The 24,350-nt window shown below is 50.2% G+C and overlaps 1 protein-coding gene across 1 annotated transcript in view; it reads right to left on the bottom strand.

Annotated features, from left to right (window-relative positions):
- GANC (glucosidase alpha, neutral C) overlaps positions 1-24,350 on the bottom strand; it is a 730,404-nt gene that overhangs the window by 64,654 nt on the left and 641,400 nt on the right. The window contains 1 exon segment of the mRNA XM_069638822.1: positions 6,334-6,446. Coding sequence (XP_069494923.1) covers positions 6,334-6,446 — 113 coding nt within the window.

Below are 24,350 nucleotides of genomic sequence, written 5' to 3'. Positions count from 1 at the left end.
AAGCCTCAGCGCCCGGGACCTCTATGGTGGTAACTTGCACAGTATAAATGACTACTACCTTACATTACTCTACTCCATGGATCTGCAACCTTTGGCTATCCAGATGTTTTGGACTACAACTCCTATCTGTACTAACCAGTGTAGTCAATTGTGAAGGTTTGAGAAACCTGAAGGTATTCTCCCACCTACTCACCTGGGATCTTCCATTCAGGTGGCCAGAGAAGGGCCATCGCTTTTGGACCCCGACCCTTGGACAAGCAGGGGAGGAGCATCTGAGTGGAGTGTCTTCAGGGATTTAGGATGGATTGCCAACAGGCGAGGCATGGTAGCCCTCTTTTCCTGAAGGTGAAATTCCCTTAAAAACCCCTCTGCCTTTGTGGGCTATTGTGACACTAGCCCCATGCAAAAACCTACACTTCCCATGCAGGCCATAAAAAGGAATACAAAAAGGACACACTACCCCTTTCAGATTCAACTCACTCAGAGCTAAAGGACAGGCATGTCCAGATAATTGGGTAATGGAAGGTCAGGCATGCTCTACACTGATCACACACCTGCAGCCTGTTAATCTGCTGCAGGTATATAAAAGGTGGGGCATTCAGCAGTGAAAAGAGCAGCAGTTGGAGACACAGCAACAGGGAGGCTGCGTGGCTGAGTCCAGCAGGGGATCCCTGACTTGCAAGGAACTGGCATTCTGGAGGCAAACAGCAAGGAGGCAGAGAGAAAACCAGCTGGTGAGATGGACGAGGCGACATGCTACCGGTGGTAGAGCAGAAGGCTCTGCACTGAAGAGGTGAGGGAGTTGTGTCTCCAGGGAGCCAGTGTGGTTAAAAAGAGAAGGCCGTGGACAGGGCTGACCTCCCCTTATGTAAGCCGGGTGAGCTAATTCTCCTGCCGTGGCCAGGAGTGTCTGAGGGGCAGGTGGTTAGACCCTGACCTCAGCTGCAGTGTTCTGGAAGCAGATAGCCTGAAAGTGCGAGCAAAACCAGTGCCGGTGAGTCTGAAGTACAGGGGGACTCGCAATGTGATACGCGCCGCTAAATACTATATAGGGAGTGTAATCAGAATGAAAGCAAATCCATGATTGTAGTCCTCCATGATTGTGTCATTGATAGTCCGATAATGCGGACTGGAAAAGAAGAAACAGAATATCTGATTGAAGGTGCAGGAAGGGAAACCCCATTGTCAAGGCCTTCAGAGTGAAAGTACTGTATGCAGCAAGACAAACAAATAGAATCTTGTGTGATAAAAAGCTAGAGTGGTTGCATAAGGAAGATTACGTTGTCGAAAGTCTCAGTTGACTGAAAAAAGGAAATTGACAGCGTTACATGGTGTTTCACCACTGTGTGTCTACCGCTTTAAGAGTCTTTATAAACCCTGAAAGAGGAACGGAGCGCCAATGAGGAGTCCGCTGGAGAGTCCAGTCACTCTCCAGTCAAACGAGAGTCAGACGTGAGGCAGATACGGGGTGGAGCTCAACTGTCTGAGGGGAACATGGTATCATGGCCGAGTGCAAGATCCTTAAGAAGTGGAAGAGGGATGGCACAGATTCCTGATACACAGACAGAGAGGGCAAAGGAGAATAATGGTAAGCCGGAACCATCAGGCAAAATGCTGAAGGCCGACTATACAAACAGAGGCCCAGTGCCAAATATATATAATACAGGTTCTCCCAACCCCGGTCCCCTTTCCCCTGGTCTGACGCAGAGGATCAACCTACGCAATGATGATGGGAGGGTTGTTCCCGCTGAATCGCCTGACAGATCTGTAGCGGCGGAAGCAGCACTAGCCATCACGCTGAGCGGGAATGCCGGGGTAGTGGGACCAGTGGCGGCTGCACAGGCTGGCTCGCCGGGGAAAGAAACCCAGTGGAATTGACAGCGGAACTCGCCGCGGAACTCGCTATACCAGCTTCGGTGTGCATAGACCTAGATGCACTTCTGGATGAACCATGTGACTCGGTGGGGGGGGTGGGTTGGTTGAACAAGACACTCAAATGCTGGCCACCACAAATATCAGCATAATGGCAAAAGCTCAAGTTCATGCCAAAGAATGAAATGGGTGTTTTTATAATGTTTGCAAAGTTCATATTATATTGCACAGGATCCCTTTCATCCCCTTGGGCTTTTCAAGATGTTTTTATGAGCTTTCTCAGCTCCCTCGAATGCCCCCGTGACCAGTCCGGCACTTTCCTTACCTTTGGGAACTCTCAGGGTGTTCTCTGGTCTCTTCTGTGGTTGGAGCAAAGCTTCTTCGCTCCTGCCGAGCTCAGTGTTTTTCTTCTTGTGGCTCTTCAGCGCCAGCAACTCTCTCTCTTGCCTTCAGCTGTGCGTGTATCTGTTCCTAGTCGGTTTTCGCTGGTTGGCTTCCTGTGTCTCTGCCACCGATCAGGACCACCTCGCTAAGTCCTGTCAAGTACCTGTGACAGTTTGCGCTTCGCTCTCCAGTCCTTGGGACCTCAGTATGGGAGCAGTGTCTACTTCTGTGCTTCTCCAGGGCTGGTTGTTGAACCACGATGACTAAATGAGTCCTTCTTCCCTTTTTACCATCAGCTTGGCTTTTGGGAAGCTGTACCACATGCGTTGGTTTTGCCATGGGGCTTCGCCTCCTTGATTCATCTTTCTCGTCACAGTCACAGTTATATTCTGCATCAGGCTTGGGTGAGCCTCCCTCTTCCTCGTCCCAGTCCTTTTAAGGATGCCCTCTGCTAAATGTGATTAATCCTACAGCCTCCTCACTAAATCCCTGCCTAAAGTCTCCTCCCAGGTGGCCAGGGAAAGGCAGATATTTTCTGATCCTGACCTTGGGGGTGGTGTTTTGCAGGAGGATCACCTGGGAGGAGAAAAGACCCGGGGGAATGAGAGGACTCTGTGGGATGAGACGCAGTATTTGTCTTCCTCTAGAGAGGATGTCTCCTCAATGCCAAAGTATGTAATGCTTGTTGTAATAACCATCTTTGTGTTCCACAAGATATACATATAAATAGTGGTGAAACTAATCATGAATTCCTAGGTATTGGGAGAAATAAAAGCCCTTCCAAACCCTGGAAACTTGCAAAGCTAAATACCTCCCTAATATGCAAAGGTACAGAGAAAGGAAATCTCTGAATAATAATGGCTTTAAAGAGCTGCCTTCTCCTTTTCAATCACATCTGGTGACTAATCCTTATAATATTCCTTTAAAGAATATTATATGAAACAAACTTGGGTTTAAAAGTCAGAATCAAACTCGAAAACCTCACTCTGTCATTAGGGACTTCAAGTCCCATAATTCTCTAAGTACTGGGACGAAGAAGAGGGCTACAAAGATAGAATGTTGCAGGATGGTCAGATCGTTAATTCAGATGACCTACACCTGAGGGAGACAGAGAGGCTTAAAAGGCCCCCTCAGGTACAGGCCATAGAGAAGAGCAGAGAATACAAGAAGCGGAAGCAGTGACTAGTGCAGGCAGCCAAGGCAGAAACTGGAGCAGAGAGAAGACGCCAGGACCACTGTTCGGCAGATATAAATTGCCGGTCATGGGAGGGTCTGTGTCTCACGAAACCCGAAGTGCAGAGGTCTCACAGGGGGAAGCGTGCAAGAGAGAAGCTTGCCCTCTGGAGACCTGTTCTGCAGAGGCTGCACAGAGGGAAGTGAAAGCGAGGAACGCTTTCCTTCCCAGGAGGCTGTCTCCGGTGGCTGGAGTGCACCCGAGGGCCTTGAGGCTGTCTCCGGTGGCTGGCGTGCACCAGAGGGCCTCAGGAGCAAGAGGAGCTCCAGTTGCAGATGGCACCGTGGACAGCAGCAGTTTGCTGGGTCGCGAGGAGCCACAGAAGCAGAAGTCCTGCAAGGGGATCGGAAGCCCAAGCTTTGCCTGGTGAGTTCACGGGCTGGTAGTGACGCCAGAGCACTCTGTACGTGCTTGCGTGTGCACAGCATGCGTTCAGTGAGTAAACAGCACTTGCATATGAGTGAATATAGCTCTGAAAGTAATTTTGAATATCGAACATTTGAAAAGCAGCAAAAGCAGCACTCGCATATGAGTGAAAGTGGTTTTCAAAGTACATCTGAAAACCGAACTATTGAAAAACAGTGAAAACCCTATGTGACAAAAACCAAATGAATGTAACTTTAAATGTTTGACTTTGAAGAATGCCCAGCAACCTGATGGGGCGAAATTGTTAAGAACTAATACCTACAAGCATTGCCCAAGTCAATAGAGACTAAAATCAAGGCAAATATAAACCAACAGATATTGCCAACGGCAGAATGGGGCTAATGAAAGGTCCATAAGGTATGAAACCTGTTGCCCATACTTTGTACAACGTGTGGTAAAAGCTAGTATAAACTCACATAGCCAAAGCCAGGTGAGAAGCAAGATCAGACCCTTCGCCTGTCAGTATTTGGGAAGCCCTTCTGGAAAAAGATATTCAGAAGGAGAGGAGCATTATTTACGGATGAGTAATAACGAGCACCAATGGGAATATTGTTTTCCCTGAAGTGTTGTTTAATGTTTCGAAGCTGCAAACTGTTGAAAACGTACAGTTGTTGTGGACCGCTTGTCAATTGACCTTAACCACGAAAGCACTAGTTGTCGTGAAACTGTTGTTGTGAAATGCAGTTTTGGCAGGGGAGTATACCAGGATGGCAATCACGTGGAGAAGTCGGGCTGTCATGGGAGTAAACCAGGTGTGAATGGAGGTGCTAGGCTGGACCTGGAAATAAACCAGGTAGAAGGTGTTAAAGTGCTATAAAGTGATCCTGACAGACAATATATGTGGCTTGTTTGACTGAAGAAAGAACTTTGTCATGCTGTTGTAAAAGGAGTTGTATTTTTTCATAACTTATCAGTTGTGGCAAATCATCCTGACCAAGGCAATCATTGTTGCTATTGTTCAACTGAGAAACTATCCTGTGTCTAAGGAGGATAAATCGCACACTTGTTCAAGGAAGAAGAACCTTCTATTTTCTTGTTGGAGTTTCTCACTGGAGTGTTTGAACTTTCTTTTGACAAGTTGAAGTTGCAAAGAACTGTGTTGGAACTTTGTTGCAAACCAGGATTTCCTCTTTTTTTTTTTAACTGTGAAGCAGAATCCTGCTGAAATCTGGGGAAGGGGAATTCACCCAGGTTATAAGGAGAGACTGTTGGTACCATACGAATTTAATCATTATTGTTTTGAACTGCCATGCAATTCCTCATTTGTTTATTATATACTTAAGTGTGAGAGACAGATATCCTTTGTTAGAGTGTTCCTTTAGTTTATTTAAGGAAGGGAAATCGTTGTCAGGGAAGGGATAGTGAGGTGTTTATCCAACCTTCTGATCTAATAAAATGGCATTTATTAAGAAAACTTCACAAAGTTGTCCGCCTCACATTTCTGACCCCTCACATAAACCATAACAAATAGTGGTGTGGGGGACCAGAGGAACTTGAGTGGGGTTTAAGGGAGGTGGGACCAAAGGTGTGCATGAATACTGCAGTCTCCCAGGGTCATTGTCACCAATCCCATGAAGGATTTCCCCTTCCATAAAATGAGTACCCAGGGGAGACTATAGGGTAGCAGTTCCACCACCCTGGTCTCATGGAAAGGGGCTTCCCTCATTGAAGCAGTGAAGATACCCTGGAATTCATCATAGAGCAAATGATATTTGTGCATTGCGGATCAGCAAAGGAGTGGCTACTTGTTAAAGCTTAACTTCATGGAATGGTGTGCTAGATGGGAAATAACATGCTGGTGCATTTCCACATCAGTGCACAACTTGAAATGGCTGCCCCTATTATGAGATATTGGGCCTCATTCTAAGTGTGCCGCTCTGGAAACAATGGTGCCGGAAGCTTACTGGCACTGTCATTTCCAGACGGCACACTACAACTCTGCCGGGCGAGTGCCTTCCCACCCGCCAGGTCAGACCTGCTAAGCGGGATAGCACCCGCCCATAGAGTTTTTACAGAAGCACAGGCACTGTTAACAATGGTGCCGGTGCTTCCGTGGTCCCCATTCCCATAGAGTTACATAGGACTCTATGGGAATGAGGACTTAGAATTTGCCAGTGCCTGACTTTCCAGTCCGCTGGGGTTGTAATCCCCCTGTGTTACCGGGAAGTCAGGCGCCAGTAAATATTTACAGTCCGGCAGCAGTATCACAGGTACGTTTAATGCCGGACCCGTAATGAGGTCCATTGTATTTATAACGGCACCAAAAATATAGTGTGTGCATCGGATACGTAGAGCAATATGTGGCAACGGACAATGATATGTAGGTCAAAATTCCTTTATAGGTAGAAGTCGCAACAATAGGTAAACGCAAACTATGAAGGCAATGCACCTTCTAAGTTCTTCATTAAAAGTATTACCTGGATGAGAGCACAGATTCATGGAACGTGAATCTTCTGTGAAGGAACTCGTTCTTATGTAGATATTCAAATGAATGCCCATCGTCTATATAGAGCTCTCCGACTGCCGAATTCTATATCCAGTAAGGGGAAAAAAAGAGCGAGAGCTTACAATATCTAGCTGTAATTTGTGATTTAACAAACCGTATGCAATCATTAAGAGGAGATGGCTATGTACCAGTTCACAGAGCAAATATTCAAAAACATCTGATGTAAAGGCAACAACCGAAAAAAGGTATTGATAATCGATTCTCTTGTATGACTCTGTTTAGCCCCATCATGGGGAATACACCCACTTAATGAAAGACTGGGGAAATCTTGACCGCTGCATTAGAAGTCATTTCCATTCATAGTATGTGCCATTCAGTAGCTGATCAACCTTCCCAGGGATTCCAGACTAAGGTCAAGCTGGAGATTGCCACTGCTTTGGAAGACCAACTCAAGTAGTGGGGAAGAAACCTGTCTCCTACTGGGCTTATCTATGCAGGTGAAGGGTGTGCGGCTCGCTGTCTGTCCATCTGGGAGCACATGGCCTTCTCATCAAAATGAATGATAGCTGGGTACAACGTTCATTCGTCGCCAGGGTTTTTCACTGAGTTGTTTGCCGTTGATTATTGGCTGAAAAAAAACTCATTAAAAAATATGGAGGTGGGGGGGTTAAAGGGATACAATGGTAGGAGGTGAGGAATAGATAGTAAATAAATGGGAAGTGGGGGATTGGAGGGGGAATCCCACGAAAGAAAAAAGAACTGGCGATGGAATGACATAGAACGGATAGCTGCTAGGTGGGGCTTTGATAGGTGGGTTCCCCCAGCAACAGGGCTCAAATCATGGTTGACTGCTTGGTATGTGCTGTGGGTCAAAATGATGACCTCATACGTAAGAGAGCATGTGTGTCTGATGGGAACAAGAGGTACTTGGGTCAACATGCTCATTCAATGTTGCTATTAGTCTTTGAGGAAGGTAAAGGAAGACTACAAGAGGTGCAGTTCTCGGCTGGGTCCCCTCTATTAGCCTATTAATAGGGCAGGGTTTAGGGTGCATTAGAATGCCAAAGAGGAGAGAGCTGGCCCTGCATGAGATCCTAAGGGGCAGAGGACCAGCTTGCACAGGCCACCAGGTGAGGCACAGAGATGGGTCATTCAGGAGAAGAGTGCCAACCATGGGCAAGGGGTCGAATTTCAGGCAAGCCCAGGGTGCCGGAGCATAACATCTGTCAGGTCTAGGAGTAGGCTGCCACTCCCAGCAACAGGAAGTCAGATGCAAGACATATAAAGGTACTGATGCCCATATTTCTCTAAAAGGGTGGATATTATTTCAACATAGTCTAGTTAGCCCGACCACTCGTGTCACTGGATGGAGAGACTGATTGCGTGCAGCGGGGCTGAATGGCTTTGCAGTTATTGCAGTTACCAGTACAGTGATTTGGCGGTTGTGTAGATCCCAAATCAGTGTTAATATTTAAAGACACGTTTATTAAACGTCCTTGATTCTCAAGTTGGAATGGACATTTTTTTCTATATATTATTGTTTTTTCCTGTTTAATCGAGTGGGGTCAACCACCACTATAATACAAGTGAAGCTCTTGCATCTGTTATGTCACAGGGGATGGACCATTGGGGGACCCATAAAAACCGGTCCCATGGTTTATACTTTACGGGTCCAATTTCGTAATCAGTCGGCAAAGGCAGGTAAGCCCAATGCAATGTTATATCCCAAAGGAAAAACTTCAATGACGGAAATCACAGTGCCTAGAAGCGGTGAGTGGAGATAATGCCAAGGGCTACTTTAGGTAACCAAAGTCAGACATACATACATACATATAAAAATACCTTGACGCCAGGAAGCCTGCTTAAGAAAAATGTGAAGGCAGTAAAGAGTCTGCATTTCTCCTGGATGGAAACCTCCACTCACCTGCGCCCAGCCCTCCCCAAGCAGGCCTGATTGAAGGTCGCTGAATCTGGAGCATGAAGTACTAACCACGTGTTCAACAAACATGCAATGTTTCAGCCACCTTCTAAAAGCAATGCAATGCTTGCTGTTGAATACATTCGGGATGGTAAACTTAAGCACTCCCTTTCTGCTTTGAGTTAACTCAAGGCTTTCTTTTGCACAATTATCGTTTTCGTCTTTAGTGAAACCCTCACTTATTAATCTAGGACTATATTGTAACATTTTTCACATGTCTTCTAGTGTGCCTCATACAGTACTCGAGGGTGGTGTGTGTCTCACTCTCGCTCATTATAGCAACTCTTTCACAAAGCACAACGGAAGACAGAGCGTCGCGATCAATCACTGACAACTTCAAGATGGCGGATGCACATGCTGTCAAATGACTCGAGCCCTCAGCGGTAGGAGGATGTGTGCAGCTGTCTGGTGATAATTGGTGGTTCTCAAAGCAGACGCAAGATGACATGTCATCTAACACCGCTACTGAAGGCCTCCCACTGCCAATCTAGTCAACACATTTGCTGGAAAGGCCTCTGTCAATAGACTTGCAATGCTTCACGGCAACATTACTTTCCGAAGCCACCTCAAGCTCCACGATGCTGCATTGCTTGCAGAGGAGTGCATATGCCAGGCAACCCACTGCACAGTCGGATCCAGATAGTCTAACAGCAGCGAGTCTGCTAAAGACCCTAAACTACTTCTAAATCGGGGTACCTTGCAAAAGTTCAAGGGCAGAGCCTTCACCTGCAGGGATGACTAAGAGCCATAAGTACGAGTCCCACTCCCCCACAAAAGTCCCACTCCCCCACAAAACATAAAAGGCATCAAACCATGGAAAGAATGGCGGGCGAACGCGCCAGGAAAGCTGGCATGGCGGGCGCCGCCCCTTAGTGGGGGCGGTCCAGGACGCCCCCCCCCACGCCTGTAAGAAATAACGCGCCGGGGGGCGGGATGATGACGTAATACAGGGCCCGCCCCCCCTGAAGGGCGCGAAAGCAGAGGCGCAGGGCGGGAAACCGGGGAGAAGCCGGCCATAAAAGCCCGGACTTGTGTGAGCAATCACACATCCTCCCTAGGTTTCCCGTCGCGTCGGAGCAGCGTTCGTTTTTGGTGTTGGTTTCCAGTTTCCTGCCTCGCCGGATTGTGGTTTTAATTTGCATCCTGCCTCACGTGGAGAACCCTCTTGCATCCTGCTCCCCGGGCTTCGTTGGCATCGCGGTTGGTTCCAAGCGTGGTCCAGGAGTATAGACGTGTGGATTTCTCGGGAGTTCCTGCCGCTGCGGGTTTCGGTTCCAGCCGGGTCAATTAAAGGTACGTAGTATAGTTGCACGGCTCGCTGCTGGTCGGCCCACGGCGAGCGTCTTGGCGGCCGCCGAATGCAAGGTAGTTAGGGGTGTATAGTGGTAGTGGGGGTGGGGGGAGAGGCAGGGGGTAGTCAAGGGCCGGTTAAAGTGAGGGCGGTCGGGGGGTAGAGCGGAGGACCAGGGGAGCAATTTTCGGTAACATTGGTTGGCGCCAGGGGCGGTGAAATATACGTTGAAAGGATTCTCCCTGACTAGCCCCCACTCGGCTGGGGATATGGCAATCCGAGGAGGTGCCGAGAGGGTGAAAGGGGTATAACCATCGTAGGGTGCGATGCGCGTAAAGAGGGCAAGAGGGTGTCACAAAATGTTTTCACGGGAACGGACGAGACCGCGGGGTGGAGGGAGGGTGAACGCATTCGAACGGGGAAATAATGCATATGGTGTTTTGCTATGAAGGCGTTTGGTTGCGCGCGATGATGGGGCGTGGGAGGGGAGATTTAAAAAATGCATAATATAAACAAATCGTTGTTTGTTGTGTGGGAGGGGACAAACCACGGTGAGGGGGATGCATTGGGGGAGCGCAATATGGCGCCGCAATTTTCGCGGGAACGGTTGGGGACCAAGGTGCGGGGGTAGATAATGCATATGGCGTTTGGCTATTTTGCTATGAAGGGGTTTTGTTGCGCGCGATGATGATGCGTGGGGGGAGGGTTTAAAAAAGGCATAAGCCAAACAAATCGTTGTTTGTTGTGGGGGAGGGGGCGAACCACGGTGAGGGGGATGCATTGGGGAGTGCAAGATGGCGCCGCAAGTTTCGGGGGAACGGTTGGGGACTGAGGTGCGGGGGGAGATAGTGCGTATGGTGTTTAGCTATTTCGCTATGAAGGGGTTTTTGGTGCGTGCGATGATGGTGCGCGGGTGGGGGGGGGTTAAAAATGCATAACCCAAACAAATCGTTGTTTGTTGTGTGGGGGGGCGAACCACGGTGAGGGGGAGGTATTGCATTGGGGGCGGTTGGGGACCGAGGCACGGGGGGGAGACATCGCTTTTGGGTAGCATGGTGTGCTTGCCGGCCAGGTCGTGGCGCGTGCAAATGCAGGGTGTTGTTGGGAGAGCGGGTATGGGTGGCCACATGCTGTCACGGAGGATGGGGGCCTTGTGGGTTAGTGGAGGGGTCGAAGTTGGGGATGTTGCGCTTGCCTGCATGTTTGACCTGGGGGTGGGCGGTGCTTGGTAGCGTTGGGGGTAGTGATGATGGTTTCCCAGCACACCATTGTGGGTGCAGTGGGCTTTTGAGGGCAGGTCAATCGTGTTAAGTGAAGCTGTGACCGTGGGTCGCGTTACATTTCTGGTTTGAATTTAAAGTGAGGGTTTGTGTAGAGGGGAAACGATGCCGTGCCCACTTTCAGTGCTGTATGGACGGGTACAAGAGAGCATTGATAATTTAAGAGAGCATTGCTAATTTTGGGAAAAGAGGGATATGTAAGGTGTACCCTAGGATGTTCTCTTGGACTGCGAAGGCCAAGTACGCGGTGGGTGGCGGGCCGCACTGGACGATGGTCTGCTGAATGGTGAAGGCTCGGTACGGGTGGTGCCTTGCGACTGGAGCGTTAGGGTATTGGTTTTATCGGGCAGTTATGTTTGGGGTTTTTGCATCAACTCCAGCAGGCACTGCGGAAGCCCCATCTGCATTCGCATCACTGTATTTAATGGTCACTGGGCTCCTTTGAATGCCCGCCGGTCTGTCAGGCTCATACTGAGTGCCTCTTAGGGGCAGCCTACCTTGGCTGGCGGCCCCTGGCGTTCCGGCTGCTGCTGGGGGGCTTGTGGGCTGTGCGGGAGCCAGTGAATGCAGGCCGCGGTGCTCGGCCTCCTCAGCACCGTCCGAGGTGTTCTCCTTAGCCGAAAAGTGGTCCAGGAGCACACGGAGTAGTTTTGTTTAAGCGGCCCTGGGCGCAACGAGCCCACAGTACAAAGCAGCAAGGAAGCTGGATCTAAGCATGTCTTTTGTATCAACGAATGGATGAGTGTGTAATCTTTAACGCTCTATTAAAGCTACAGCCATATTCAACTTTCGGGACATGAAAAAGTAATGTAACTGCCGGGGAGATAGCGCAAACAATGAAAACAATGCGCGAGGGGGACATTCTGCAATTTGTGGTCTGAGTGCTTATGAAAGTTTCTGTGTAAAACATTGTAAAGCAACATGGCTAACATCGCCCCACACAGGAACATTCTAGGCAGATATGTGCAGCCATGCATTCTTTGTAAACAAGGTTATAGATCAAGATTGAGCAAAGGAGTGCCAACGGGGTTCGCATGGGGCGCTGGGCAGCTGGGGTCATTTGGGACCAGATAGGGGACGCCGGAGTGGGGGGAGCACGTGGATGGATATTGCTCATTGCCTGTGTTGGGGGAATGCGCGTGGAGACTGGGACGGGGGCCTTGGCGATGCCGTCGGCTCCATACGGGGCCCCCTCGGGAGGGGTGCAGGACTCGAGGGGCAGTGTGTCGGAGGGAGGTGGATGGGCCGTCGTAGGTACATGGGCGGCGGGCCGGCTACATTTAGTAGGGTGAGCATTGCAGAGGTGTGGACAAGGTCCTTCCTCCGTGCAATGGGCGCCGGCCCGGATATGGGGCGGGATCTCCTTGTGTCCCTGCTTCATCTCGGGGGTCGGCCGGGCGGCTCTCATTCTGGTCCTTCGGGCACTGGACACGAGCGGCTGCTGGTGTGGGGGTGAGGGGACATTGGGGTACGGGCGCGCTGGCCGTGCGGCCGGCGCGGTGGTGGCGCGGGGGCGCCATTGCACTCAGCAAGTTTAAATGAGATCGGAGCAGTGGTGTTGGTCTTGCGGGCGCCGTTGGCTCTTGGTTTCTCCCCTTCCGGCTTTCGGGCCGGCGCCTTTGCCTGGATGGCCTGCCCCGGGCGGGTGGCTCTGCCGCAAGACTCCGCTGCGGGGGGGTTGGTGGCGGGCTTGCTCGTTCGGGGGGGTTGTCCGAGTGGAGGGGTTGGTTTGGGGGCTGGGGGGGAGTGGGGGGCTCTTGCGGGACCGGGTGTTCGGGGGCTGGATGGGGGTGGCGTTCGGCGCGGGGTATCATGGGGGGGCTGCCTCATGGGCAGGGGGGCCGCATTACAATAAATAATGCCACTGGCACCGGCGCCTTTGCTTGGATGGCTTTCCCCGGGCGGGTGGCTCTGCCGCCGGACTCCGCTGCGGGGGAGGGGGTGGCGTGGGTTGCTCGTTCGGGGGGGGTCTTCCGGGTGGAGGCGTTGGTTTGGCTCATGCGGGACCAGGGTTCGGGGGGTAGGCGGGGGGTGGCGTTCGGCGCGGGGTATCATGGGGGGGCTGCCTCTCGAGCAGGGGGGCAAAAAAAAAAAAAAAGTTGTGAATGGCCTGTTTGGTGTGAAATTAAAGGTTTTCCTCGCCAACATGCATTATTATGGTATGCATTTCACAATTCGTCATACAAGAGGATGCTATGAGGTGGTACTTGTAACGCGCTTATACACAAGTGTTTCAGGGCGCGATGTAGTGTCGGATCATAGGACAAAGAAATGCTCAGGCTTCCTGATTTGATTAAGCTAGTTCATGACATTCACTTGCAGGTTAAGCAAATGAAGGGCCCCTTTTCATCCTTGGTATTAGCGTGCCTGGGTCACGCACCTTGGACACTCCTCCTAGATTTACCCTTGCCCCCCCCCGCACACCTCCCGCAATAAGGAGGGTGTTCCCACAGTATTCCAACACTGGCTAGCCACTGCGCTCCCCACAAATCCAGCACTGGCTAGTAATTTTAAAGCGATGGAAATATGACATCACCTTATAAGCGTCGAGAGACCATGAACAAGTCAGCAGTGTGCTGCATACACCCACACAACACCACTTCAGCCTACCATAACCAAGGGGGGGGGGAGCCGGGGTATCTATTCCTACATAAGGACCAAACCCCCCCTTACTAATTTTCAGTTCAGGCGGGTATTGGAGGGAACTCTGGCAACTTCGGGGGTGGATCCGGGGCTATATTCAACTCACTCATTTCGCATAGGTGCAGCGACAACAGCAAGCAGGGAAGGGCTGGGGAAAGACCAAAAAAAAAAAAAAAAAAATCGGGAGATGGTCATCGGATAAATACAAATTATATGTGCGCTAATGGAGGGAATCAAGGGGAGAGCGGGGGGTTTAGGGCGGCATATGGGGGGAAGGACATTAGTCAGTATACATACGCTAACACGATCTGTCATGTCTCCACAGAAGTCACCAGGGTTTGGGTCGTGGGGCACTCCTTCGTGGCCCGTGCAGCGGCCAGAGCACGGCAGGCGTTTAGGGACGGTAACTTGGGATTACGGAACACACAGATCAGCTGGATCTCCAAGGCTGGCTTGAAGGTCCCATCCGTATGGGGAACTTTGGAACAGGCGGCAAGGCAACATCCCTGGCCTGATATCATATTGTTACATATAGGGGGCAACGATTTGGTGACAAAAGGAAGGAAGGACCTGTCAGAACTATTGCGAAACCTACTTCATAGGATGGGGAGTGTGCTCAGGGGATGCGAGGTGATGTGGTAGGAGATAATCACAAGACAGGAGTGGAAGGGGGGAATTGCGCCACGGCGCCATAGAAGAAGCAAGGCGGAAAACAATAATCGGATGGGCAGTTTTTGAAAAGCCGGGGGATGATTTGGATTCGCCATCCCCTCATCATTATAAAAGTACCAGGGATTTTGAAGGGGACGGGACCCACTTGTCCGAGGTGGGCACTGCCTTGATGTCTCTGGAATGGATGACGGCACTTCAGAATGCGGGATGTGTATGAGGGGCCCGGGTGGGGGGCACCTCCCAAGATGCCAGCCATAAAAAATTCAGGGAGTGCCCTGTGGAAGCAAGCTGGGGGGGAACTCTCCGCCGCCGGCAGCCAGCAGAGAGTCTTGGAGGAATCACAGGCCAATCCCTGAACAAAGCACTGCAAGCAGACCCACAGGGGAATGAGCAGCCAAGAGTTTAGATGCACGGCGCCCCAATAGCAATAGGCTTGGGGGAGGCCCTGGGGAAAAAGGGGAGGGATGTAGGGGACTTGGGAGACAATTCCAAGACCCAAATTGCGGGGGGGGGGGTTTCGGGGAACGAACAACAAACCAAAAGAGGGCAGCAAGTGAAGCTGGTTGGGGGGGAACAAGAGGAGAATACGGGGGGTTATGCTACCGGGACAAAAATACAGCAGGGGGAAGTCGTCACGAAGGGGGGGGCAAGAGGGGGGGGAGCTGGAGGAGGGAGTAAGAAAGGTAGGAACATCGGGGGGGGGGAGCTCAGACAAGGAGGGCCAGCAAGGACAGGAAAGAGGGGGCCTGGCGGGGCGCAGCATAAGGGGACCGGGGGAATGGGGGAGACAGTTGGGAAAGGAAGATAGTACGAGGGACAGGGAATCCGGAAGAGATACGACACCAGCCAAGGGGGGGAGGACACCTGCTAAGGCTGCAGTTGGAGGGGGGGGCGCCTTTAGTGAGAGGGAATTGCGAAGTTTCTGGGGGCTCGGGGACACAGGAGGGAGACCTGGGGGGCAGTTTTGCATAGCGGGGGTAGGACTGGGATGCCAATAACCGGAACAACGCGAAGGCGTAGGGGGGGCTGAGTAGAGTTTGGTAAGAAAAGGTTAGATGGACGTCGCAAGCGACGACCAACTAGGCAGGCAGAAAGTGGGGGACGGCATCGGAGGGTGGTGCCGGCCCAAATACGGATACGTAAATTAAATTGTAAGGGCACTTGTGGTGGTGCCGGTATAGGAAATTGTAAGGGCACTTGTGGTGGTGCCGGTATAGGAAATTGTAAGGGCACTTGTGGTGGTGCCGGTATAGGAACCTGAACATTAGCGAGGCACCGCGTGGCTGCCGGTTTTAGCTAGAGCCCGATTAGGACACGGGGTAAGTTTGCGGGGGGGTCGGGCATCCGCAACAAAGACCTAGCAAGGGGCAGGGGGAAATGGGGGCAAAATTGACATCAACAACGGCCGGGGTAGAGAGAGGTGGATAGCCAGGGCCGGGCTCAATCCGAGGCGTCCCCCGGACGAGGACGATGGGGAGGGGAGGGGGGGTAAGCCCTAGGTAGCCGCACTTGGAATAGTATATCAGTGACGGTGAATTACGGATCGCCTGTAAGATAACTCCAAGACTTTATGCAAATAAAGCTGCTGAGGCATGTTAACCTTCCAATCACAAACTGGTGTTGTGTCAATTCTTGCTTCCGCCTGCATGGGATGACTGATGTGGAGAGGGGGGGTGAGGGGGGTAGTAGGGATGGGGGGGGCAAGAGGGGCCGGATAGAGTGGGGGGGGGGAAGGCAAGGCGCTGAGTGCCCACGGTAAGGGTTACGACAAAAAATCTTTTTTCGCTCTGGGTCTCTTTTTTTATTTGCGCAGGCAGCGTGATGGTGCGGAAAGCGGTTACCATTTCCACTGCGCGCCTGCAAAAAAACACGTGTTACGCTAGCATGACATTTTCCTACGGAATCGGCCTGATTTTAGCACCAGTGATCCATAGTAAAAGTCTTACGCAAGTTGCACTTGTGCAAGGTGTTCACACTTTTTGCACTACGAAGTGAAAAAAAAGTGGTGCCCTGTTTCCGTGCACATGTTGACAATTACATAAAGGACCACATTGAGTGAAAGTATGAATGTTGGCAGTCGCCTCTGCGCAATTTAACTTTTTTTAAAAATGTGATACCAAGTGTCTTGCTAAGGCCCAAAGTCGAATAGCTTTATTGGCAAGATTATCTCAGCGTCCACCAAGGAATCCTTTCCTTTAGGTTGCCCCCTTGGACTAGTGGTACTGCCATGATTGGGCTTGCAACCCAAGTGCCCAACAAACAAGCTCTGTGTTGACATGTTATCCCACCAAACAGTCTTGAGCAACAAAAAAGCCAACCAAAGCCATCCTGCACTGCAATTTTGATGTTGGGCTTTGTGATCCTGCGCACCCTGATGTCACCAACACCCCCAACACTTCCACAGAAGAATGTTTGAAGCCACTCATCGCTAGTGCACTGCACAGTATGTTAGGACCCACTTGCGCATACACATAAGAACGACCATCAGCTTGTGTCTTCTTCCTTTACTCTCCTTACAGCTAGTGCCCCTCCTCCTCCCTGTCCTCTCCCCTTCATCCCCCCTTCCTCTTCCTGCTGTGGTTCATCCCTCTTAAAGGGACTGTGTTCCTTTTCGCTTGCAACCTCCCCCCGTTGCTTATCAGGGAGGTTTTCAGTCTATATTTGCTCGATGAGGCGTCTGGGTTGCTGTGTGATTCGTTGCGGGCGTCCGGGTGACTAACAGGTCTCTCCAGCCGGCTCCCTGACAGATGGATCTTCGGTCTCTTCTGTCCTTGGCTCCTCTTGTAACTTGCGGAAGAATTAAGCTTTACAGGTTATCACTCCTTCTTCTCCTTTTCCAGTGACCATCGGCCCTTTCACTTGAGTGACCAGGATTTGTTCCGGTGCGTACTTAGCATCGGTCTTCCTTTGCTGCCTCTGTCTGACAAGTACTACTTCACCGATCGGGAGCTGATGTTCTTTCGCCCTCCTTTTCTGGTCTGTCCACTCTTTGGCTTTCCTGTTTTTCTCAGCCTCTCTTTCTCTGATCTCTGCGTCTTATTCTGGGGTATAATCTTCCAGTTGTGGTAGCCGAGTCCTCGGCTTATACTGTATCATCAGCTCTGTAGGTGTCCGCCCAGCTGTCTCTTAGGGGAAGTTTCCATAGCTCCTTAACATATGGCTTGTAGCATCGACATCTGGTCCACAGCTGCTTTCTGGCGACTCCTTTTGATGGTGGCCATAAACAATTCCACCATGCTGTTGGCTTGCGGCCATAGTGGTGTGATTCTTTGGTGATGGAAGCCGAGGTGTGTCGCAAACTTCCCGAAGCCTTGGCCCTGGAAGGGCGGACCGTTGTCAGTTTACAAACTGTTGGGGATCCCCCATTCACGGAATAGCTCATCAACTACTCCTACCACATGGTGGAATGCTGTGGATTGTTCGTGCTTTATGAGGGGAAAGCGTGAGTATTCGTCGATGGTCACTAGGAGGTGACTCCCTTCTTCTAGAGGGCCATAGAAGTCCATCGCTACTCTTTGCCATGGTCCCTCTGCTAAGGGTACTGTCTGGAGCGGGCAGAGGGGCTGTTCGCTGCCGTCTTTTGGTAGGGTGTGCAATGCCTTAGCGTGTCATCTACGATGATATCCATATACGGAAACAACACTTGATTCCGCAGTATCTTCCTCGTATTAGCAATCCCCTGGTGGCCCTCATGGGCGATGATCACTAGGGCTTTCCTTAGGCTCTTGGGGGCCACTAGGCAGTTGCCCCGCAGCAGTATCCCTTGAGCTGTCGTGGCAAGTTTGTTCTGGATCTTCGCTATCCTCTGGAGATCTATTTTGTCCGCCTCCCGTTCACAAAGTGTTCCTTGTGACTGTGCATCCACCTGTTGGTGTTTGTCAGATGTACTGCAGCCTGAATGGTGGGGTCTGCTCTGCTCCTTTCAGGGAAAAGTCGTCACATGATGGCAGGGGGCAGGGCATTGAGTGACAAATATGAAATGTAGGCATCTGCTTTTTTCTCCATCACTCCATGTGCTGTACCTTCTGGGTGTCGGGATAAATAGTCAGCCAGGCTGGCATCGCCCCCTGGTTTGTGGACGATGCGATAATCGTACTCATGCAGTTTAATATCCCATTGTTCTATGTATGGGGGCATTTTAGTTTTGGGGTTGCCAAAAAGGGAAAGCAACGCCTGATGGTCTATGATGAGAACAAATTTCCAGCCGATGATGAAGTGATGGAATTTCTCACATGCCCAGACTGCTGCTAGGCTCTCTCATTAGGCCTGGGAATATGCCTGTTCGATGGTGGACAGTGCCCTGCTGGCGTAGGCTACTATCTCTGTGCTGCCCCAGTTGTTTGGGTCTATTTCAGCAAGTATGGCTCCCAGGCCCACTGGGCTGGCGTCAACAGTGTTCTCGGTATCCCATTCTGGGTTAAAGTACGCCAGCCTCTGGTTGTTGGCTAGTTCATCCTTGATGGTATGGAATGCTACCTGGCAGTGGTCATCCCCCTCAAACGAGGAGTCCTTTTTGAGAAGTTTACTGAGTGAGTTTGTGAGGGTGGCATAGTGGGGAAGGTAACAGGCACAGTATCTCGCCATTGCCAGGAAAGAGTGCAACTCTGCGACGTCGTTCGGGGCTTCCAGGTTGACGATGGTGCTTATCTTGTCGGGGTCGGCCATGATCCCACAATCAGAGAAGATGTGGCCAAAGAAACGTAGGCTCTGTTTGTTAATAGTGCACTTGGGTCCGTTAAGGGTAAGGCCGGCCTTGTGAAGGATGTTACACACTGACTTTAGCACGGCGTCATGCTGTTCTTGGGTAATCCCAAACACAAGGATATGGTTGCTATAGTTTAACGCATTTGGGATGGGTGAGATCAGCCTTCAGATTGTTTCTTGAAATAGTTTGTCTGCAGACGATATCCCCAAGTTGAGCCACTTGTAGCGGAACAGTCCCTCGTGTGTCATGAATGTGGTGATTGGTCTCGAGGCAAGGTCAATGACCAGCTGGTGATATCACTGGTTGAGGTCTTAGAGAAACGGGTGGCTTGGTTGAGTCTCACCAGTATATCTTCAATGGTGGGTCCTGGGTGCCTCTCCCTCTGGATTGCGGTGTTGGGGATTTGCATGTCCGCACAAAGGCGTAGGCGGCCGTCGGTTTTGGGCACTACCACCAAGGGGGACACCCATGGGGTGGGAACGTCTACTCTCTCGATGATGTCATTCTCGAGGAGGAGTTGCAGTTCATGCGTTACTTGAGCTTGAAGGTGAAATCCTATCCTGCAGGGTTGCTGCAGCATTGGTCTTACTGTAGGGTCAATGTGGAGTTTTATGACTGTGTCTTTCAGTTTTCCCACTCTCTTGAATAACTTCGGGAACGTTGCTTTGAGTTTGTCCATGTACAATTCATGCTGGCAAAAAAAAGTGATTGGTCGACTACCCCTACTTTTAGTCCCTGTGGAACACCAGGCTAGGACCAAGCTGATCTAATTTGTTTAAAGATCAGTCATACCACAGCTATTGTATATTGAAATAACAAGTTCATTTATTTGGTGCATTTTATGCAAAATATAAAAACGGGCTAAAGAAAGAAGTCCTATACACATAAAAACCGAAACTGTGCTATCCACTTACAATCTAGCTGGTGTGTGGACACCATACCTTTCATGATGAATAGGGACACGTACAGACAATTCCATAATCATTCTTAAAAAAATGGGAAAAACAGTATTCAGTACTGTAAACATGTGAACCAATTTTTGTACCCAATTAGGGGATCAATAACCTTGATCCCTGTAACATTAATACATATAACTCAGATTTGTAAGAGCAGGTGTTGGTTTGTTCTTTTCATATACCTCTTTAGCCACAGCTCTATTTTATTCCAACATGTCAATATAGGGTATAGGATTTTACATTAAACCTGAAACACCCTGTATTTTGTTCTTGGATTGAGAGATAGGAAACAGATAGTACAAGATTTCTATTAACAAGTCGACATATGTTTCGGCCCTTTAAACTCATCCGGTTCACTCTCTCGGTGCCATGGTTTTAATGTTGATGGCCGTCTTCAGGACAGAATATCAAGTATTTTCAGATAAGTAATTCATACTTTCCCATTGCCATGTGTTATGATCTGAGTGTGACTCAAATTTCTTCGGGACGCGTTAGGTAGGTTTTTTAATAAGATGACATCATCTGGCTCCTTAACGGATGCGTGACATACAGAGTGAGTTCCTTCACCATACCTTTTTTTTTTGTTTGTTTGTTTTGTAGGGGACATGGTACTACTTCCGCAGCGTAACGCTGATAACAGGACTCTGTTTATTCAGTGTGCTGATTATTCTGTGTTTTAATATGGTAAGAACCGCTTAGAATGTTCGTGCCGCTTCCAATGCGTCCGAAATCCGTATGCATTTCAGATACATTGGAAGCGGCACAAACATTCTAAGCGGTTCTTGCCATATTATTTCGGGCGCATTGAAAGCGGCACGAACATTCTAAGCGGTTCTTGCCATATTAAAACACGGAATCATCAGCACACTGAATAAACAGAGTCCTGTTATCAGCGTTACGCTGCGGAAGTACTACCACGTCTGCTACAAAACAAAAAAAAAAGGTATGGTGAAGGAACTCACTCTGTATGTCACGCATCCGTTAAGGAGCCAGATGATGTCATCTTATTAAAAAACCTACCTAACACGTCCCGAAGAAATTTGAGTCACACTCAGATCATAACACAAGCCAATGGGAAAGTATGAATTACTTATCTGAAAATACTTGATATTCTGTCCTGAAGACAGTGTTGGGTGTCCTGACCCACGTTTGAGCTATCATGCTGCAACATTTGGTGCTGTGGGCTTAGAAAATCCAAGATGGCCAAAAAGCCCACAAGTGCGCCAGAATCCAGGAGAACCACGCAGTTTGTGCGCACACCAAAATGGTTACCTCACTTGCCACCCACCAGTGTAAAGAAAGATCTTTGTTAACAAAATCCACTGTTACTGATGTCAAAAAGTTGCTGAAATCGTGGCTCACCGGACCACTTTAAAGATTCAACCCTTTTGTGGGGTTCCACATAACCATTTTACTGTAAGGAGCCCCATCAAAACAATGTTAAGCAAGGATTATTTACTACCATGTAAGAACCATTCCTGTTTGGAATGCATTAATCCAAGAAAGATCCCAAAAATGAATGCAGTACCAACAAAATCCTCAAGGCTGCGCTAGCGGTCTAAACTCTGACAGGAGAACTAAGTGCAGTTGATGACAAAGGGATTTGACTCAGCTGACTTCAAAGGCTGCATTATAATTAAAAATTAGCCACCTGCTGTTCCCAGAGGCCAGAAGCCTGGGAAACCCTCTCACCTCAAGAGATTCACACCACAGCCCAGGATATCACATGGTCATAATAACCAAATGCAAAGTGACCCCCTGGTCTGCTGACCTCAACCTCCTGGAGACCACACAATAGGCTATTGCACTTGAATAGAATATGTTGATTTTGACTGTTTCCTGTCAACAAAGGCCTGCCTGCCAGAAGACACATGTGATCACTGACCCACCCAAGTCTTGGAGGCGGACTCCAACACTCTGAGAACTGAATTGAAAGCAAAATATATATTTTACAGAAACACTGATAACTCTTTGTAATCAAATGACAGGAATGTATAACTTTGAGAGCCTTCATTTAAAAAATGTACCTTCAATTCAAGCCCAAACTCCAATGTTCTGGGGCAAAACCCTGCTATTTATTACAGAGTCTGTATATTACAGACTCTGTGTTTAAGCTAGAGACATGGTAATTTACTGGAGTATGTATGGACAGGCCGTGTACATGTGTATAAATCTGGAGAAAAATCCGATGTTGCAAAACCCACTAAAAAGCACCAAAGGTTGCCATTTCTGAATGCAAGCCCCCAGGAAGAGCAGAATTGGAACAGGGGCTACCTCATGTGATATGTGATGGGTGCATGTAATTTCAAACCACTGTGTATCTATGAAATATGTCTTAAGGTCAAATATAGATTGTGTGTAAAGTTGACAGGGGTGGGTTCTCTGTATCATAAACAGACCTCATCATGATGACACTTCATTTCATTCCCCCAATCAAGGGGAAGAGGAGGAAGTGGCCAATGACAAGTCGAGAGGGGTAGGGCCTAGAAAGCTAGCCTCTCCACCCACTTTCAAAACACATAAAAGCAGACAGTCAGGACAGATAGAGATTATATTCCATCTGCTGCGGGACGCTCTGCCGGGAAAATCCATACTTTACCTCCATCAACCTCCAGAGAGCCAACACAGAGACTCCAATCTATCCACCTTCAGAGACCAAGACTTTACTTCAGAATTTGTAGCAGAGAGGTCAACTACAAGCTAAATCCCTCTTTAGCAGGCCTCAAATCATTGCCACTATTCACAGCCAGGCGAGCTGTTTGAATTCTTTGCAAGAACTCTGGCCATTTGCCAGGGAGCAGTGTTGTATCCAGAGAGAGACCAGCTGAACCGGAGACCGCTGTATCCGGACCCACAGACCTGATCAGAACCAGAGACCCAGACCAGCAGAGTAGAGCTGACCCAGACGCTGTGCGCAGAAACCGTCCGTGGCGAGTGAAGAAAACCTGTTGACCAGATCCGTGGCAAGGCCTATTTCTAAATATATTGTGAGTACCTAGCAGAACTGTGCAGAACCAATCTCTTAGTTAAAATAATATAATTCAATCTATTTTAATCTAACCAGACCTGCCTCCTAACTGTCACCTGTCATTTGCAAAGCTGTCACTTGTCATTTTCTAGCTGCAAGCTGTAACCTGTCGCTTTGAACTTTTAAAATTTCAAATCCGAAAAACTACCTTTATTTAATCGTCCGTATCTCTGGAACCGTTTGGGCTAGGAACTTGGTTTAACTTTCCTCTGAAAGCTTAGAATCTCAGCTTTTCAACAAGCTTAGAACCGACTTGCTACTCCGTATACTTTTGCCGCAATCACGATTCTCGCACTCGTGAATTTTACCGCGATTTGCGATTTGGTTAAAAATCCAGCCACGTGTGAAAACTAGGGCTGTACCGAATAGCATATTTAGTATTCGGCCGGATACCGAATAGTTTGTCAACTATTCGGCCGGTGCCGAATAGTGAGCCGAATAGTTTTTTTTTTTAGGCCCCCCTATGCAATACAATCTCGGGCCACCGGCTTTGGCCCGGTGGCCCGACAAACACAACATTATTGCGGTGAGGCCGCGGGGGTTCCCTGTGGCCCCGCGGCCTCACCGTGCTCAAGGGGTGAGGCACATTTCACAGCGAGGCCGCCGGGGTCGGCAAAGTGCCCCGGCGGCCTCATGGGTCTGGGGGGGGCCGCTCCTGTAGGAGCGGCCCCCCAATGCAAAATAAACATCGGGCCACCGGCTTTGCACCGGTGGCCCGACAAACAAAACATTATTGCGGTGAGGCCGCGGGGGTTCCCTGAGGCCCCGCGGCCTCACCGTGGTGAGGGGGGCACCGAGGCCGCCGGGGTCGGCAAAGTGCCCCGGCGGCCTCATGAGTCTGGGGGGGCCGCTCTTGTAGGAGCGGCCCCCCAATGCAAAATAAACGTCGGGCCACCGGCTTTGCACCGGTGGCCCGACAAACAGAACATTATTGCGGTGAGGCCACGGGGGTTCCCTGAGGCCCCGCGGCCTCACCGTGGTGAGGGGGATGGGGGGCACCGCGGCCGCCGGGGTCGGCAAAGTGCCCCGGCGGCCTCATGAGTCTGGGGGGGCCGCTCCTGTAGGAGCGGCCCCCCAATGCAAAATAAACGTCGGGCCACCGGCTTTGCACCGGTGGCCCGACAAACAGAACATTATTGCGGTGAGGCCGCGGGGGTTCCCTGAGGCCCCGCGGCCTCACCGTGGTGAGGGGGATGGGGGGCACCGAGGCCGCCGGGGTCGGCAAAGTGCCCCGGCGGCCTCATGAGTCTGGGGGGGCCGCTCCTGTAGGAGCGGCCCCCCAATGCAAAATAAACGTCGGGCCACCGGCTTTGCACCGGTGGCCCGACAAACAGAACATTATTGCGGTGAGGCCGCGGGGGTTCCCTGAGGCCCCGCGGCCTCACCGTGGTGAGGGGGATGGGGGGCACCGAGGCCGCCGGGGTCGGCAAAGTGC

Source organism: Ambystoma mexicanum, chromosome 14 (genome assembly GCF_040938575.1).
Source record: "Ambystoma mexicanum isolate Mex_15411 chromosome 14, UKY_AmexF1_1, whole genome shotgun sequence".
Lineage (NCBI taxonomy): Eukaryota > Metazoa > Chordata > Amphibia > Caudata > Ambystomatidae > Ambystoma > Ambystoma mexicanum.
This window is presented reverse-complemented; position numbering and strand designations above follow the sequence as displayed.